The 19,494-nt window shown below is 45.4% G+C and overlaps 1 protein-coding gene across 11 annotated transcripts in view; it reads right to left on the bottom strand.

Annotated features, from left to right (window-relative positions):
* The window catches only part of Nhsl1 (NHS-like 1), a 232,454-nt gene that overhangs the window by 59,252 nt on the left and 153,708 nt on the right, over window positions 1-19,494 (bottom strand). For 9 of the 11 annotated variants that reach the window (XM_017589823.3, XM_017589824.3, XM_063262308.1 and 6 more), the window contains exon 2: window positions 2,409-2,561. In XM_017589823.3, the coding sequence (XP_017445312.1) occupies window positions 2,409-2,561 (153 nt within the window). Of the gene's footprint in view, window positions 1-2,408; window positions 2,562-5,324; window positions 10,219-19,494 lie in introns of those variants that run through there. The other 2 variants (XM_002728625.7, XM_063262290.1) reach the window with 1 other exon arrangement.

The raw sequence follows: 19,494 nt of genomic DNA, 5'->3' as shown, positions 1-19,494 counted from the left end.
CAGTCCTCTAAGGGAAGGAAAGCCCTGATGCGGGACTTGAAAATACATGAACGTGAGAATGAGGCATAGTTTCCTGGAGAGTAGTCAACAAAATGGGTGGGCCTGGATATTCAGACTCGAGCACACCTCACGGGAAAGCTCTCTGCAAGCCAGTGCTTGGCTGCTCAGGCGCTGGGCAGAGAGATCTGAGAGAGGCGCTGCCTCTAGGATTTGTCCTGGGATCCCCGCCACGGTCCCATTAATTACCTGGCAGAGGATAAAGTAGAGATGCTCCTGCTGAAACTGACTGGCGATGAACCGCTGGCGACCAAACGGTTCTCCGCTACGGTTGGATTTAAGTACACTATGCAATCAGTATCATGAAGGTGATTCAGCTCAGAGTAGAACTCCAAGGCCATGCAAATGAGCAAAACTAAGACTGTTCTCATTCAAGCTTGCAGTCACTAAACATATGAGTTACCCTGGCTCAATGAAAAAAAAAAAAAAAGAACCTGATAATGCCCCAAGTTTTAGAGTCTAAAACAAGATACTCCAAGACACTATGCATTAGGAAAATTAAGGGGAAAAGAAAGTGGGTAATAGGGTTCGGCAGAAAAAGGGGCTTGCCACTAAACCTAAGGACCTGAGTTTGATTCCCCAGGACCCGTATGGTGAAAGGGAAGAACTGCTTCCATAAGTTAGCAGGTTGCCCTCTGACCTACACACATCTGCTGTGGCATAGGTATACAGACAGACAGACAGACAGACAGACAGACAGACAGGTGATAGTCAGATGATCTATCATACAGATGTAAAAACAATTCAAGAAAGAAAAAAATTAGCAGTAATTTTATGGTAAATCTACTGCTTCTCTGTGGGCCTCTGAGTAAAAATTATCTGACTTTTTTTTCATTCCCAAAGAACAGTTTTGGGCATTATCTCCTGAGAATTTTTTCCAGTGTGATTTGTACTACAAAGTGCAAATTCCAGGATAGTCAGGATTCAGCCTTCATATTCTACACTTGCTTCGGAACAATGATTCCCAGTCAACAGCTGTTGAAGTCAGTTTTCAGAGAGAGAGATGAGTTCCACAGCCTAAGGGGATCCAAGTCTAAGTCCTGGTGGTTACGACTCACGTTGGGGGGACAGACAGGTTTACCTTTGTGAATTACGGCCTCATCCAGGTGCAGAGGGAACACTAGAATAACTATGGAGTTAAGTGAGACGAGACGTTCAGTGGGCTTAAACTAGGTCTTGGCATCGTAATAAACCAGTGGTTCTCAACCTGTGCGCCACGACCATAGGAAAACACGTTTCTGATGGTCGCAGGAATTGAGACGGGGCTCAGTAGCAAAAGTACTGTTATGAAGTATCAATGAGAATAAAGTTGCGGTTGAGGGTTCCTGAGAACGTCGAAAACACGTGTTTCCTGACGGTCGTGACCCACAGGTTGAAAACCATCGCAATAAACTATTTAATAGGCACACATTGGTACCGCTGTGCTAAAACATTAACAAGCAAATCACTTAACAAATGATTTATGAGCAACAGTTCTTACAAAGCCAGAGGTTCCTCACATTGCTTTCTCCTTGGGTCAGTGACAGAACTATCCAAGTTTCAAATTTACTACAGCTGGGTAATAAAAACGGTGTTCAGATTCATCGAAAGTCAAGTAAACCGCAAATACTTCTTTGGTTTATTTACGACCCAAATGTCACGTGATGAGAGATCTGCGAGGAATGGTGCGCTGGAGGGTGAGATCTTTGCTGTGTTGCTTTATTACAGTCTCTCCAAGTCTTTCCAAGTGAACCCTTTCCCTCAGAAGAATCCCCTGGTCTCCTACTTTATCGTCTTCGTAAGGTCCTTCCCACTACGATCTCTGATCTCCGTAGAGATGCCCGCCTTTTGTACTTCCTGGCAGCCACTGCTAACATAACCTATGGACAGAAGACCCCTGCTAGGCATTACCCAATTCTGATACCTTAATTGCTTAGCATCACGTCAAAGTTTACATAGAGGAACGCCCCCCGCCCCGCCCCCGCCCCCGCCCCCCTCCGCCATCTAACATTAACCAAACAGAACATTCCATTTAAAAGCACCAGCTTTAGCAAATTTGCTTTCAATACCTACAAGAGCTTTAAAAGGCAGTGGCAAAGTCCCATGTCGGCAAGTTTATCTGGATAAGATTAACACGGGCAGGGGCGGTCGGAGCGCACGGGGATTCTAAGCATCACTGGGTGCTCTGAAGGCAGATGCGCAAGCCAGTAAAAAGACAGGGTCTTACAAGGACCGGAAGCTTCTTGGCATACGTACGGTTGTATTCACGGAGACGCTCAGTGTCTACACCTCATCTTTTACAGATTAAGTTGATGCTGTCAGTTCCTAACCACTAGCCGTTCCAGCCCAGCAAGCCCAGAGCACTGTCTTACCCCTCAGCACTGATTTGAGGTTGAGCTTCGCTTGGCGGTGCAGGTCCTCAACACAGGGGGGTCTTGTGGAGGGGAGGAACACATTCTCCTGCTGGTGCCACGGCGCCGTATAGTGGACGGTCCATCGGCTCTCCTCGTCTAAGTTGGAAACCGCTGCAGAGGAAGAGACGAGATTCACACGTCAGTTGTTGGCTCTGAATTTGTGACGTTAAGGTGAGCTGGCCACCAAGCATGGCGGCTCACGCCTTTAATCCCGACCATCGCGAGGCTGAGGCATGGGGACTGTTACAAGTTTGACGGCAGCCTGACTTACATTCTGGGTTCCAGGCCAGCCTGGAATACTCTGAGTGAGACCCTGCCTCATAAACAAGAAGATGAGGCTGTGGTGTTTGACACACCCACAGGCAAGAATCTGAAAGGAACACAAAGGAACGACCTCTGGGGGAGGCTCCATCTCAGGCTGTGGGGGTTTCATCCACTGAGCTACATCAATAGAGAAAAGACGAAAACTGTCCATCTATCCCACGACACGTTCATAACCATGTTTGCTCAGCTTCCTGTGTTCCCAAATCATAGCTCTTCCTCCGCTTCTGTTTGAGAAGAGTGATGGGCAAACTTGACAGCGACCTCTCATTCCTCTTTGTACACAATGAACTCAAATTGACCGACTGTACAAGGTCAGAACAAATCCCCCCCCCCGTGAGTTTGGAATCAAATACTTCTCTATCGAGTAACTAAAAAACACCACTGTTACAAGTGCACACGAAAACTCTAAAACCTGGTATGTGCGGTGTGAACGCCCTCTGGGCTATAAAACTCTTTCACTTATGCTTGCCCGGGATCCTTCTGTAGTCAATGTTTCTAAAATGTCTAATGACGTTGACTTTGTCTAACACAAACCAATCCGCTTGAAATCTTTCAATGCAAAAACAGCCCAAAACCTTGCTTAGAAGGGAAATGAGCAGAGGCAGGGCGTCTAAGATGAATTTCTGAGATAATTTCCTTATACTCCGCTAGGGCTCTGGATCTCTTTGTTCTGTATTTCCCATCAACACTGACTCCTCTAGAGCAGGGGTGGCTGTCTAGAAGCTGGCGGCACTCAAACACGCTCGTCGGCAACGTTCTAATACTTGTCATGTATCTGTGCATGCTTAGGCAGAGGACACCAGATGTAGGTAGAAGCAAGCCTCTGAACTAGGCATTTACCTGGGAGGCAAATCTAACTCATGTTCAGCCGGGAAATGTTATGAGTCAGAGGTAGGTCTGCCCTGACGGTGCCCTGCAACGGACAGTTGTCCAGAACGACAGTGCACACCCGGAACTAGATGACAAAACACCATCTCAGAAGAACATGGAAACGAAAACAAATGAACAAGTGATTCTGTTTGAACATACTTAAAATTAACTAAACATACCCTACAAGTAGCTGAGACTACAACTGTGGAAGCCCGAATGGACTAAGGGTGCTCATGAAGTAACTTGCTCAAAGCAAGGCTGTAGCGCAGACAGTGAACTCTGAAGGAGCCCCCAGAGCTATTTCCATGGGAGAGCAGCGCCTTCCTTAGCCTGGCTCCCACACACCTAAAACCCACCCGACTAGACTAACCATTTTTCCCGCAGTTACCACATGCTAAAGGCCTATGGAGCTAAAACTTACAGAAGCTACCTTCTCCATAATCCACTAAATGGTAATCAACATTGAGAGCTGCACATAGAGTTAAAAAACAGAAACGCTGCTTTCTGTTCGTAATGGCTGACAAAGATTGGTCTGTAAACTAGGCCCCTACTATTTTACACACTGCTCACGCGTTCCACACGGTTCCTAACACTGCCGGCCTTAATGTACAAACTCCTAAAGCGTGGTCTTCCCTCTGCTCTCCGGTTCAGAGAGCAACATAGCTCCAAGGGGCCAGAGGCCCCTCAAAGTACACACAGAATTCATTGCGATGTTTCTAGAATTTTAATTGCCTTAGATGGAAAAGGGACGCTTCCCTTTTAGCTCATTACAAATCAAATCCAAGTGCTGGCGGTCTGAGCCCCAGTAATTGTACCATCAGCCCCAGGGCACAGGTACAAACTGGTTCCTCTGAAAGAGCCGTTGTCTCTGTACCTGCCTCCTGCCAGGGCAGATTTGTATCAGTCGTCGGAAGACAGGCTTCGAGCTAGAGAGGTGAAGAACGGAAGGAGAGAGCTGTCCTTTGTTGCAGTCTCCGATCCCTGTGTACAACAGAGACCCTCCCTGCACGTTTATCAAGGTCGTGTCACTGATCAGAAGGCAACACAAAGCCACTCGGAAATAAGTTCATAGGAAAAAAAAAAAGTCCGTTGTCACTGTAAAATTAAATTTTCACGGGTATGAAGAAGCGACTAGATTAATGTAATCTAAACTGACAGGAGGTACACAACGAAGCCGAAACACAAAAGCCCACTGCTTTATGACAGTCATCCGTCTAGACAGTTTGTCCTCGAGCTCTGAAATCCATAACACAGAATGCCAGGGGGGGTTAGAAGATCATCCCCATCAGAACTATGTGACCCAGTACACACTGGCTCGTACCTCAACCACCCATCCAGCCGAACACTCAGAAATCACACACTGTCTATCAAGGCAAAGAGCCAACACACAAAGACTTTCCCCTTCCTTAAAGGACTTCTTTCGAGAAGTATAAAAAAAATAAATAAAGCCACATAAAACCCCAAACATAAATAAGACAGATAGACCAAGGGCACATAATACTGCCCAAGGTGTTTCAATGACCTGGTATACTGGAGAGATTAATTTAAGGATATTAAGCTCTTTCACTGTGATTTCAGCACTCAGAAAGAGACAGACAGACAGACAGACAGACAGATACACACACACACACACACACACACACACACACACACACACACACACGTCCCAGGACTACTTACTTTTCTTCTTAAAAAGTTTAAAGAAAGATTTAATCTTCGCATTAACGAAGACCACCATTTCCTCTCTGCAGCATCTACATAGGTTTCAGAATTAGAAGTCACTTTTAAACAAAAGCTGGGTCCCGTGGATCGGTGGCTAACTGTGTCCCCACGGCTCCAGAGTCCACCTTTCTTCCTCAGGTGGCAGTCCTTCGACATCTGACTGCCAAAGCGGCTGTAACTCTGAGGTCAAGTTTATAGTCAGGTGGTTACAAACCATTAGCAATCCTTGAACCAGAAAAACTCCCACTGAAACCTAATCTGAAAGGCTGGGAGAAGCCAGCGACAACAGGCAGAAAGAGAAAGCCAATCACCGTCCTCATTTGCATGAGCCCTGCGCCAAGAGCTCTGCCTCGGGCTGGTGCCCATTCATTTCATTTCCTTCTCACACACTAGAAGTTTCTCCTGTCTGGAGTCCACAGCTAGACACATAATTTGGCTTCCTGGAAGTCACATCATGACGAAACAAATGTGTGTCCCGTTTTCCCGAGGCCACTGTGTACGTCCAGATTGGTTTTTTCCCCCTCCTTTTAAACAGGAGCCAGTAAGTCTGAGTGTAATCCCACTCTGGGTGTGAGGGATGTGAACTGATACAGGGGAAATGAACCAACCTTTGTTTCCCAGCCACGCCCCCAGGCTCGGCCTTCTTCACCAAGGGAACTCTCCCAAAGGCAGCAGAGCTTAGAAGGGAATCACCAGGGAGCTTTGAGAGATGACTTTGTAGCATTTTTATGCAAATGAGGGTGCCCGGTCTTCTCACCCTTCGCTAGTTTCCAAGCTCAGCGACGGGTCTAGGGAAGTGGGATCTCATTTGCATCTAGCTGACACAACTCTTAAAAAACAAACAAAACCCTTTAACTTCCTCACTCCAAAGGAGAAATTAGATACATTACTGGAATTACTTTAATCTCTTTTAAATGCAGTAATTACTTAACAGCCTGGTTCTAACAGTCCCACCCGGGCTTTACTGGGTAGTAGTTTTAAATAAGCATTATCTGGATTACTCCTTAGCTCAATGTAACTGAAGGGAAATTAAGGGAAATACAATCCCGGAGGAAAAGAGATACATACGTGTGAAAAACTGAAGAAAACAGGTCAGGAGCCAAAGTGCCCCACACCTCACCCCATTCCACACAGAACAGTCTGTGAGGCAAGTTAAAGGACCTCTTAGCTCATAGCTTGGGGCCAGACTTGTAACTGGATGGAAAAATGTAATAATCCTCTAATTCAAAACATTTACTTTATAACAAAGGATCTTAGTCAAAGGATAGCAGTTTATATTTGAGGCTCCCCTCCGGGAAAGCTTGGTGATGGGGGCCCCTCAAACTTTCTGATCCTTTTAACCATACTTTTTGAGCAACAACAGCAAACAAACAAAAACCAGAGAAACTAAGTATCATTATCAAACACAGAGGAATTCTGCTGTGCGCTCTTTAGTCTTCTACATGGCTACACTTCAAAGTTATCAAAGTGTTACAGGACAAATGAGTAACAACCAGGCTGTAATACCAATTATATTGCTCTCTTAAATGGAGAACAAAGTCCACCCTCAGACATATAGGTGACTGTGACCTGGCTCTGTGTGTTACTTTAGAGACAGGTAGACTTCCGGAAAGAAGCGATCCTGTTCACCATCTACAAGTTTTTGAAATTCAATGTCACCACAACAACTTTCCAAATGAAAGTAGAGACGGTTCAAGAGGGCAGGCCTTGAATACACTCAACCCTGTACAACCCACAGCGTTCTGTGTACTCAGTAATGGACCGCAAACGCAGATGTATTCATTAAACAGGTAGGTATGGAGCATCCACTAAATGCTGCCTCAGGCTTACACTATGTGATGAGAAACCTAATTGTGTGGCAGATCAGAGAGTGGGTAAAAGAAGAGCTTGGCAAAAGCAGAAGAGGATGGGAAGAGAGGTGGGCGGGTCTTGATGAATTTTAAACAAGTCAGGGTGGTCTTCGCTGAAATACTGAGGCTTGAGTACAGACTTAAAGGAGAAGATGGAATAAAACAGAACTCGGCAATAAATCCCACTGACTCTCGTTTTCAAAACAGAGGGGCCATTCCTTACACGTCTCCAATGCACCCCTGTCCCCCGAGGAATTAAGAGAATGTTCTTTCCCTTCTTAGAAAATGAATTGTGGGGCTGGAGAGATGGCTCAGTGGTTAAGAGAACCCGACTACTCTTCCAGAGGTCCTGAGTTCAATTCCCAGCAACCACATGGTGGCTCACAACCATCTGTAAAGAGATCCGATGCCCTCTTCTGGTGTATCTGAAGACAGCTACAGTGTACTTATATATAATAAATAAATAAATCTTTAAAAAAAAAGAAAATGAATTGTAACGAGAGTCAAGCATGAAGCAAAATTCTTCCTTCTCTCCCCAGACTGTCTGGTGATACGTAGCCACAGTTGAGGAAGGTAAGCCCCTGATTGTTACACACCAGCCAATGGTAAACTCTGGGACAGGGGACAGGCTTCTAGCCCCAGATCCAGGGGCACTTCATCTTCTATATCTGTACTTACGGTACTCATGTACGCCCTAAGTCCGTGTCCTCAGGCCACAAACCAGATACATCATCATGTTTATTAACTGCTACACACTGTTATATCTCGGCACTATACATTTCATTAACCGTCAGCTTTTATTCGTTGAAAAGTCTCCCCCAGTGATACCGCCATCTCGCACTTTACATCTTATGGATCGGTCCAAAATGCTGAGACGTACAATTTGGATGCCTTCCTGACGTGATTTATTTAAGCGAAAGTCTAGTATTTTGGAGTTGCTTAGCTTACACCTTCAACAGGAAATAATAACGTGCTTCCCTAGCACTTCCCACTCCAGTTGTAGACAACCACTAAGAGCAGCAGAAGCAAAACATCTGTAAAATCCTAGACTCTGGAAACCCACAGAATAGCAGGACAACGGAGACCCTCAACTCTGCAACTGCCAACCTCCTGTCCCTAGGCAGAAGCTGCCCACAAGGGGGGACGTCCACACCACGATTTGGTTGGCTGGACAGCGGAGGGAAGGATGGTATTTTCATCTAGGGTTATTATCAGAGCTTAAGACATTACGAATGGCAAGTTGCACAGAATATTATTGGTGAACATTTGTGTTGATTAAATACGCAGATAAAAATCAAGAAACGGCTGAGCAGTCTTACCTTGTGCTCAATAAAGAATTACGCTTACTTTTTAAATGTCCTGTGTATGTGGTAAGTGTGAGTGTGTAGTGTGTGTGTGCCCATGTGTGCATATGCACACGTGGATGAAGGTAAGAGGACAACTTGTGGCAGCGGGTTCTCTCCTTCCGCCACAGGGCGCCAGGGATCGAACTCAGATCATCAGGCTTGGTGACAGGCACCTTTACCTGCCGAGTCATCTTGCCAGTCCGGTGAAGAAGAGTCAGCTTGGCTGACGCCATAATTATCTCTCTACTAACCTCAGAGTTAAGCCATCAGCTCCTCAAACGACTGCTCTACCAAACTGTCCGTAGAGCCTTCTTTTCTATCACCTTCACATGGGACTTTTCCAAAGCTTCTCAGGTCAGAGAGCTGGCTTAGTAACATGTTTGCTGCACAAGCAGGAAGACCTGAGTTCAATCCCCTAGGACCCCTGGGGAAAGGCAGGTGTGGCAGCGGATGCCTCGACCCTGAGGGGACAGAGACAGGAGGAACCTTGAGGCCTGCAGAGCCCAGGCTAGCTCCCACGTTCAGTGGGAGATCCTATTTCAGAAAACGTTAAGGCGAAAAGTGTTTGGAGGACATACACAACTAGCCTGTGGCCTCCACACATAGGAACACATACACGCAAAACGAAAGATAAGTAAATGAATTAAAAAAAAAATCCTATGCCCTGATATTGGCTAAATAATCCTGGTAGCACTGTGATGGCCCAGTGCTTAAAGCCCTGCATTCCAATAACCCTACTGACTTATTCTGATACAGAACTTCAGAACTCTGCTTTTGGAACTCATACTGTGCTATGAAATTTGTATTCTTATTTATAAGTTAAGTTTTGACTTTTCTCTGCTTATGCTCTTTACATTAATAAAGAGCTTCTTAGTAATAAGTGTTATATTTAAAGTTTTCTTTTTCTTAGCCAGGAATAGTACCACACATCTTCAATCCCAGCAGTCTAGGGGCAGAGTCAGGTAGATCCCTGAGAGTGCCAGACCAGCCTGGTCTAAGCTGGAGTGCAGGATAGCCAGGGCTACACAGAGAACTCCTGTCTCGAAAAAACAAAATAAATAAATAAAAATAAAGCTTTCCCAGAGCTTCCAGGGACTAAGCCACTACCCAAAGACTATACATGGACTGACCCTGGGCTCCAACTGCATAGGTAGCAATGAATAGCCTAGTTAAGAGCACCAGTGGAAGGGGAAGCCCTGGGTACTGCCAAGACTGAATCCCCAGTGAACGTGATTGTTGGGGGGAGGGCAGTAATGGGGGAAGGATGGAGAGGGGAACACCCATCGAGAAGGAGAGGGGGCTGTTGCCCAGAAACCCGGAAAGGGAATAACAATCGAAATGTAAATAAGAAATACCCAAGTTAATAAAGATGAAAAAAATAAATAAATAAAGCTTTCTTTTTTTTTCCTTCCAGGCCAGACAGGGTGCTATACGCCTCTATATTCAACAGTATAGGAGGTCAGAACGCTTGCTTAAGCCTACAAGTTCAAGTTCAGGGCTGCCTGGGCAAAATAGGAAGAGTGTTGTCATTGACAACAAATTTTCCTTGGGACATCATGCTATCACTTCCGCTGGTAGGCATAGCCAACGTGTCAGTTAAGAAAAGATATTAACTGCTTACAAGGCCCTGGGTTAGATTGCCTCCTTTAAAAAAAAAAAAAAAAAAAAGCAACAGGCCTTCTTAGGAAGTTCACAGTCCAGTAGGGAAGCCACGCCCTAAGAGATAAAAATGGTAGTAAAATGAGTAAGGGCAGAGAAGTGAACAAGGAATTTCTAGTGGAAATGATGGAGGACCCTTAATTTATTTAGAAGAGGAACAAACAGCTGAGATGCTACAGCAGAGGGGCTCAGTGAAGAAGAGAGGGACTCTGGTTAGACTCAGACCTGCACACCACACTGTGAAGGACTCTGGTTAGACTCAGACCTGCACACCACACTGTGAGGGACTCAGGTTAGACTCAGGCCTGCACACCACACTGTGAGGGACTCTGGTTAGACTCAGGCCTGCACACCACACTGTGAGGGACTCTGGTTAGACTCAGGCCTGCACACCACACTGTGAGGGACTCTGGTTAGACTTAGGCCTGCACACCACACTGTGAGGGACTCTGGTTAGACTCAGGCCTGGTGACACTGTATGAAGACTCCTTGGGACAACGATAAGGGAAAGACAGAAGAGGGCAGGACAAGAGCATACCCATATTGCTTGTCACCAGGAGGCAGGCAGTGGTTAAAGAAAGACACTAGGAAGCCTGTGTGTGTCACTGTCCGTGCTATAAGGCGAGGGGATCCATAACTCATTCACAGCTAACTTTCCTCACAATGCTTCACTCAGCCTAGGCTCAACAGCAGACACACTGTAAACATGTGAACATATCAAACACACAGTGGTCCCAAACCTGAAGCTGCCTGAGCTATTGTAGAGCAACATGGCATCTGCGGGATATTTGTATCTCAGTCAGCAAAGAGTCTCACCCGCTAAGCTCCATCCCATCTCACACTGCTGCCAGCTACTCTCTGAGCCCAGCAGCAATCTTTCCATCCATCTAGTTCCCAAGGCCATGCCACTTTCATACAGAGACGGCCTATCTCGAGGCTCTCTTACTGTGGACTCAATTAAGTCGCCACATGAAAGAACACACCACACGATAACCTCCGATCCAATTGATAAGATATAATTTGCCCATCTAGATGGCACATCCTGTACACACCCATCCCTTAAAAATAGTCCTAACAACCTGTATCTATGCACAGAGAAGAATCCCAACATCTGCCGCCATGTTCTCCCAGCTTCTCTTCCTCCTTCTGGTCTCCTCTCCTCTTTCTAAAACTTTTCTCCTGCCCATCCTTCCTTCTCGACCAATGGCAGGCCTCATTCTATCCTGTACCCATTTTCCTACATAAAGACGTCAACCTACAGGGCCTCATCAGTAGAAAGCGCCACATCTGCCACGAGCATGAGAGGGGGCACAGTGAAAACAGAGGTGCAGCATGAGTATTCTCCAGAACCCCCTTCGGGTGGAACACAGGGTGGGTGAAAAGCATCAGCTGAACTCTTAGAGTTGGATACCCAGACATCTCACAGCACATGCGCGTGTTTGAACTCTTAACGCTCCACAGCATTGAGAACACAGCACTAAGCTTTAAGAGTCACAGACGCCTACAGTATGGACAGACAAACAGTGGTTGGGGGGTATTTATCACGTCAGGGTTGGCTTTTAGAGTAAGCCAGGCTGTCTGGGCTCGACCTTAAGCGTCACGGTGAGGGAAGGAGACGGTGACCCCCATCACTAGTTGTCTAAGTCGCCATCCGTCCTTCCACCCTTAGCACAGCTGGATCATTTTGAGGGACAGAAAAAACAAAACAACCAACAACAACTAAAGAAAAAGAAACAAAAAACAAATAAACGAACAAAAAAAAAAAAAAACACCTATCTGTTGAAACTAAAAGTTTCTAAAGAACAAATGTGTGGAAGCCTCCAGAACTCTGGCACCAGAGCCTCCACCTCTTACCTTCCCATCCCCATTTTCAAGAAACTGTCAGGCTCTTCTGTACATCAAGTGCTAAGTATGTTCAGTGGAGCATTAGAAGCCTTTTCAGTCTCCGAACTTTCATACTGTTAAACAATACTGATTTTAAAAAGGGACCATTTTCAAACGTTAGACACAAGAGTTACACGACGACATGAGGTAAGGCTATATAATATTGTATATAATTTTATACATATATATGCTATGTGTAATATATTGTATCAATATCTTATATGTATATTATATACATATTTATTATATATACACATTTAAAATCTTCATCAATTGAAAATAAAATACATAATTAACTGTGTCTGACTAGGTTGGAAATAGAACAGAAGACTAAAAAACAAAACAAAACAAAAAGATAGATCATACTTAACATACATTTAAGGTTAGTGCTCTGTGGTACACGGTAAATATAACATAACTCAGGGAACTTCAACTCCTCAAATAGAAAATTCCTCGGCCCAAACCTCGTCTGTAAGTAGTATATTTACCGGTTGCTGACCTTAAGGCTATTTTTAAAAAAACCAAGTTTAACATCTACATTAGAAAGACAGAGGGCTGGAGAGATAACTCAGCAGTAAGGAGAGCTGGATTTGACTCTAAGCAGCCCAGCCATGGGGCAGCCCACAACTGTCCATAACTCCCATCCCAGGGGATCTGCCGTAGCCTTCTGGCCTCCTCGGGCACTGTAGGCACATAGTACACATACGTATATGTAGGCAAATCACTCAAACACATAGAAATAAACATTTTAAAAAAATGGGAAGAGGGCTGGAGAGATGGTTCAGCGGTTAAGAGCACCGACTGCTCTTCCTGAGTTCAAATCCCAGCAACCACATGGTGGCTTACATTACATCTGTAATGGGATCTGATGCCCTGGTGTGTCTGAAGACAGCTACAGTGTACTTATATATAATAAATAAATCTTTAAAAAAGAAAAAAATGGGAAGAATATACACAACTATATTACATCATATAATAGATATACAATTATATATAGTATCTATAATAGGGCATATAATATACACAACTATATTATAATACATATTATAATATATACAACTATATAGAGACTATAATTGTGCATATAATATACGCAACTATATTATATTATATATTATAACATATATACAACTATATAATGTCTATAATTGCATATATAATATACACAACTATATTATATTATAGCATATAATATAAAATATCTAGAAATTTTCACCTATTATGTTTTTGAGGCTCATTGAACAAACTGAAAAACATCACATAGCATAAGCCTACCAGGCCGACTAAATTAAATTAAATGTGCACACTTGACAAGAGGTTGCAGAAAATACTAAAAGTTAACCTAGTTTACTTCGTACACATACGTATATAAAAGGTAATATCTCAGAGATACCACCATTCCCTGGAAGAAACCATGCGATGAAATTTCACGCAGAATCATTTTAACTGTCTCATTAATGCTATTTCACAGAGCGCATGTGAACTCGCAGACACAATGATGTATGATCTTCTGTTTCCAAATTAATGTTTAATGATGTGGCCACGATATACAGCGAAGGGTGTCTAGAAACCCCCTTCCACCAGTATGTGGCGGGGGTGGTGAAAGGCAGAAAGGGGGACCTTCAGAGATGATGCTGTATCTGTTCTTTAGAGGGAACTTGATCTGGTATCCATTCTGCCCGTTAATTTTGGTGCCGAGAAACCCCCTCCGCTCTGCACGTGGAGCCTGGTTAATAATTTAACCCAGTCCCGCCATTCCCATCTGCTCAGTCCATTTCAAAACGTCTGCTGTCTCGGTGGCTAGTCGAGGCGAGCCGCAGTTCATATGACAAACAAGGAGCAGGGCAGGCAGAAAACACGCCATGAGAAGAGAAAAAGAACCCCTGCCCGCCCGCCCTCCCCAGTCAAGTGCAAAACAGAAACCATAAAAAGGAGCCGCACTCACACCGAACATTCAAAGTTCAGCTGGCCTGCAAGGGCGGGCGGATGGGTGCAAAGTCTTCCCAGACAGGGTAGGGCCATCCAGGGCTACCCTGAGATAGTAGAAGGGACTCGCCGCCTACATGAGGCAAGCTTCGTAAGGAGCAAGCCTTGGTAATGGAGGGTAAACACATCGAATGGGAATCCAAAGCGGAGCTTTCAGAGGCTTTCAGAGTTAGGATGGGAGAGAGCCACACAGAGCATCGGATCGCCTGGCTTCTGTAATAAGCAGCTGGCAGTGCGGCAGTGTGCTACTCCTGGCCGAACGGAGTATCTTGTCTCTCGTTTGCAGCATCCTACATGTTGCCTGTGTTGAGAAGGGGTCATGTGGCTGGGGAATCTAGTCTCGATTTTTCCCTTCAACATCTTTGCATAGGCTATTACACTAATCTCCCTAGATATCCGATCCCTGCGCTATAGCTGGCAAGCCTCAACTCCCTGTTCAAGTAACAGCCGAACGTGAACTTTCCTGAAGCGCTCCTTGACGCAGCCTCAAGAACTTTGTTTTTAAAATGTACTGTCTTACTTCAAGGACAGCACCCTTAAAAGCAGTCGTGTGGGCTGGAGAGTTGGCTCACGTTGGTTTAGAACTCTTGCCATTCTTGTAGAAGACCTGAGTTTGGTTCCCAGCACCCACGTGGTAACTGGTAACTATCTAACAGCTCAGATCCACGGGTCCAATGCGTCTTCTGACCCCTGAGGGCACCAGCCATGCAGACGTACAGGCAGAACACTCATACGTAGAAAAATAAATAAACCTAAAAGAAATTTAATGTTTAAAAAGGCAAGGTGTGCCCCACGGTAGGAAAACAGACCATTTCATTAACTAGAGCTTCTCAGGCCTCAGCCAATGCTCTTTATCCTGCTGGGTAGCTCACATCCTTGTATTCGAGCAGCACTGAGACCCCAAGTCATTCCACAAAGCCTATATGGGGTGCGCATAGGCTTGGTAAAAAGAGAGACCCAGCGTATGTGAGGAGCGCTGCACACAAACACACTGAACTGCTAAGCTAATTGGTTTTGCTGTCTGAACACACAGTAAAGGTCTGACTGCTTTACAGGACCTCGGAGAAAAGTGCAATTTTCCAGGACTTGAAAATTAAAATAGGGGCTGGAGAGATGGCTCAGTGGTCCTGAGTTCAATTCCCAGCAACCACATGGTGGCTCACGACCATCTGTAATGGGATCCGATGTCCTCTTCTGGTGTGTCTGAAGACAGTGCAGTGTACTCACATAAATAAAATAAATAAATCTTTAAAAAAAAAAAGAAAGAAAATTAAAATAAACTTTTTTGTACTGTTTAAATTTAACGTACTTACATTAAAAATTAATTTAAGGGAAGTAAGTTTTAAAATCTGGAAGAAGAAAAAAATTATGTCACCTTTCTTGGTAACATCTTTGGGGGAGCAAAAAGAAAATCTCAACCTGGAACAGAAGTCCAGAGCATAACGGGATGAGCCTAGATATGTAACTGAAAAGAGGCGGGTGATCAGCCAATACTGGGTAATAGTGAGGACCTGCTGGATTGACCCTTATGAAACCTACAAGGAATTTATACCTGAGAAGAATTTATTGAAGGGGGGAAGAAGAGAAGGAAAAAAAGACTTCTGCTTTAGAAAGAGAAAAGGGGGAAAAATCTGCCACAGAGGAAGGGACAAAATGAAGGAGGTGGGAAGTCGCCACCTACAGGGGACACCAAGACACCCACACCCACGGAAGCACAGAATGTGCTCAGGAGAATTCCTTGTCTTCCTCCACAAGGGAAGGTCTTCTATCATTTCTGTGCCCTCTGAGCTTGGATTTGATTAAGGTTGATATTATACTTCCAGAAAGACACGGATACTCATAAACCACGTGTCATTGGTGATCAGCCCAGCTAAAGAAGTTCTTAGTATTTACATTACTGCATGAAAAGGAGGTCCATGTTGGGGCAGGTGTGTGTGTGTGTGTGTGTGTGTGTGTGTGTGTGTGTATGTGTGTGTGTGTGTGTGTGCTGTGTGTGTGGTGTGTGTGTGTGGTGTGTGTGCATGTGTGTGTGGTGTGTGTGTGTGCATGTGTGTGGGGGTGTGCCTGTGTGTGTGTGCATGTGTGTGGGGGTGTGCATGTGTGTGTGCATGTGTGTGTGCATGTGTGTGGGGGTGTGCATGTGTGTGTGCACGTGTGTGGGGGTGTGCATGTGTGTGTGCATGTGTGTGTGCATGTGTGTGGGGGTGTGCATGTGTGTGTGCATGTGTGTGGGGGTGTGCATGTGTGTGTGCGTGTGTGTGGTGTGTGTGTGGATGTGTGCATGTGTGTGTGCGTGTGTGTGTGTGGTGTGTGTGTGCATGTGTGTGTGCATGTGTATGTGTGTGTGCATGTGTGTATGTGTGTGTGTGCATGTGTATGTGTGTGTGCATGTGTGTGTGCATGTGTATGTGTGTGTGCATGTGTGCGTGTGTATGTGTGTGTGTGCGTGTGTGTGTGTGTGTGTGTGTGTCACTACATTAGATGCTGACCCATGAGCTCCTGAAGATTCTCCAGTCCCCAACTTCCATCTCCCTGTGGAAACACTGGGGTTACAGACATATTTTACTGTAACCCACTTAAGGTTGGTGCTAGGAACACAAACTGAAGTCCTTATTCTTGTGCACCAAGTACTCTACCCACTTAGCCACCCTCCCATTCCCCAAAACGGGATCTTGTTTTGCTCTGTTTTTCAAGACAGTGTTTCTCTGTGTAGCCCTGGCAATCCTGGAGCTTGCTTTGTAGACTAGGCCAGCCAAATCTGCCTGCCTCTGCCTCTGCCCCTCTGCCCCTCTCTCTCTGCCCCTCTGCCCCTCTCTCTCTGCCCCTCTGCCCCTCTCTCTCTCTGCACTTCTGCCCCCCCTTTGCCCCTCCCCCTCTGCCTCTCCACCTCTGCCTCTCTGCCTCTCTGCCTGTCTCTCTGCCTCTCTGCCTGTCTCTCTGCCTCTCTGTCTGCCTCTCTGCCTCTCTGCCTGTCTCTCTGCCTCTCTGCCTGTCTCTCTGCCTCTCTGCCTCTGCCTCTGCCTCTGTCCTGAAATACTGTACAAGAACTAGGAAACGCAGTAAAAGTGACCACTGGAAAATCAGATTTATCACTGCCCGATTTCTTCACAATCAACTATCAGTAAGAACTAGCGCTTAAAGGATACCTAGAATTTTGGTTTCTGTGATGCTGGTTATGGTACTCATTTCCTCAAGCATTCACAGCCGGGGCTCGGCCCCTCAGCTAGCATTTAGCAGGTGGTGGACGAACCACGTACGAATTTGTATTCTACTGAGTTGCACGGCCTTCAAAGTTCCCTTTTCCCTTTTTCTTGTGATTTCTCATGTCATCACACATATGGTTCTGATGAATGTTGCAATTAATAAGCTGCCGTGCTCAACTGCTCTTGGGAAGAGGCCTGGTGGTTCACAGGCTACCTGACCCTGGAGGAGTTAAAACGAGCCATTTTGGTCTTGCCTATGAACTGATGGCACTTTATGGAGTTAAACGTCCCACCATAGTTGAGTTCCTCATCTAGGCAAAGATAATGTTCATCCGATCGCCTCACGGCTTCGTTTCTTTGTTTGTGTCTCCCAAAAGTAGGGGAGAGACAGCAGCATATCCTTCAAACACAGACCATCGAGTCTTACTCCACGGTAAAGGCTGCGCGGGCTGCGTGAAGCAGCTGGCCGTGAGGGGCAGGGCAGGGAGCAGCAGCCCAGCAGAAATGGACATTTGGAATTCATCTGGGCCTCAGAGAACATTACTCATCCAGCCAAAGACTGAGTATATAACCACCCCCCCCACACACACACAATCCCAGTTTTGCAATGGCCATGCCTGTTGGCATTTTCCATTTGTAGAGGAAGAGACAATCAGGGACTAGCTGGGAGAGAAGGGGGACACAGTGACTGCAGGGCCCTAATAATCAGTGTGCAAAAGTCAAAATGACGATAAAAAAAAAAAAATCAATGCTTCTGCTTGGTAACTCTCACGATCGTGAGAATGCTATGGGTGGCCCCTTCCCCATCAGCATCACAGCAGCTCAGCATAGGAACCAGACAAGAAAAGGTGAGCTTAAGATGAGCCATCTTCTAGATGAGTCTATTAACATGTTTAACCCATGGTGGAATCTGAACCTTAGACGGCAAAAAAACCTGGCCTGTGGTTCAAGGGCTTCCTGATTCAGGCTCCCAAGTGCAAGGTTACAGAACTAAGCCACCTTTATCTGTCTAAAAGCTGGGTAAATCTATGGACTCCCAAAATCTTAGTTCTCAAAAAGGCAGAGAGAAAGGGATCCCTGACCTTGCTGTCTCAATCAATCACGAGGTGGGGTCTGGAACTGATGGGAGGGCTCAGCAATTGAGCACAATGGGTGCTCTTCCGGAGGACTGCAGCTTTATTCCCAGCACCCTCGTTGCAGCACACAACTATCTGTAACTCCAGTGCCAAGGGGCACGGTGTCCTATTCTAGGCCTCTGTGGTTTCAGGCCTATACAAGGTGCGCAGACATATATGTGGGCAAAACACCTATATACGTAAAAAATAGTAATTTAAAAAATGTTCAGGTGGGGTACTCTGTCCTACACACACACACACACACACACACACACACACACACACACCATACACATACACACATACACATACAATTAGAAAAACTTAAAAAGGACTTAGTTAACAGTTAAGAAAAATAAGAGAGGGGGTTGGGGATTTAGCTCAGTGGTAGAGCGCTTGCCTAGGAAGCGCAAGGCCCTGGGTTCGGTCCCCAGCTCCGAAAAAAGAGAACCAAAAAAAAAAAAAGAAAAGAAAAGAAAAAGAAAAATAAGAGAGAGTGAGCGAGGCCTGGTGGTATTCACCAGTCATCCCAGCACTTAGTAGGCAGACGCAGGAGGCCTGATCTATACAGTGAGCTCCAGGTCAGCTGGGCTAATAGTGAGAGCCTGTCTCAAACAAACAATCCAAAGAGATCTATAAGGAAAATGAAATAAAACCACTCCGATTCTACATAAAGCCACCTAAAACTGTCAGATGAACTCCATTTTGTCAGCAGGTCTGAAATACCTACCTCTTAGAGACTGCGGCAAGCCGCAGAAATTACTACACAATAAAAACACAAAGTCCTGGGTTTGATCCTCAGCACTAAATTGAAATTTTTTTAAACTGCATAGTCAATTTTCAAAAGTGCAGGGTCTGTTTAATCATATTTTCCAGCTATCTGTGTGCTTCGAAATGCTCACACTTTCCCGCCCTTGCTGCCTGTTTATACACAGTCACCTGTAACCTGACTGACATTTAATTATTTCGGCACGGGAAAGACTTACTCACCGATGGCACCCCACTGGATGGCGGAATCGGCTACAGACTCCAGACGGTATATTACGTTCATCATTAGAATAAATTCCCAGGGGTTTTATGCAAGG

The sequence above is a fragment of the Rattus norvegicus genome, chromosome 1 (genome assembly GCF_036323735.1).
Source record: "Rattus norvegicus strain BN/NHsdMcwi chromosome 1, GRCr8, whole genome shotgun sequence".
NCBI classification, from domain to species: domain Eukaryota; kingdom Metazoa; phylum Chordata; class Mammalia; order Rodentia; family Muridae; genus Rattus; species Rattus norvegicus.
Note: the sequence above shows the minus strand (reverse complement) of the source record. Positions and strands in the feature narration are given on the sequence as shown.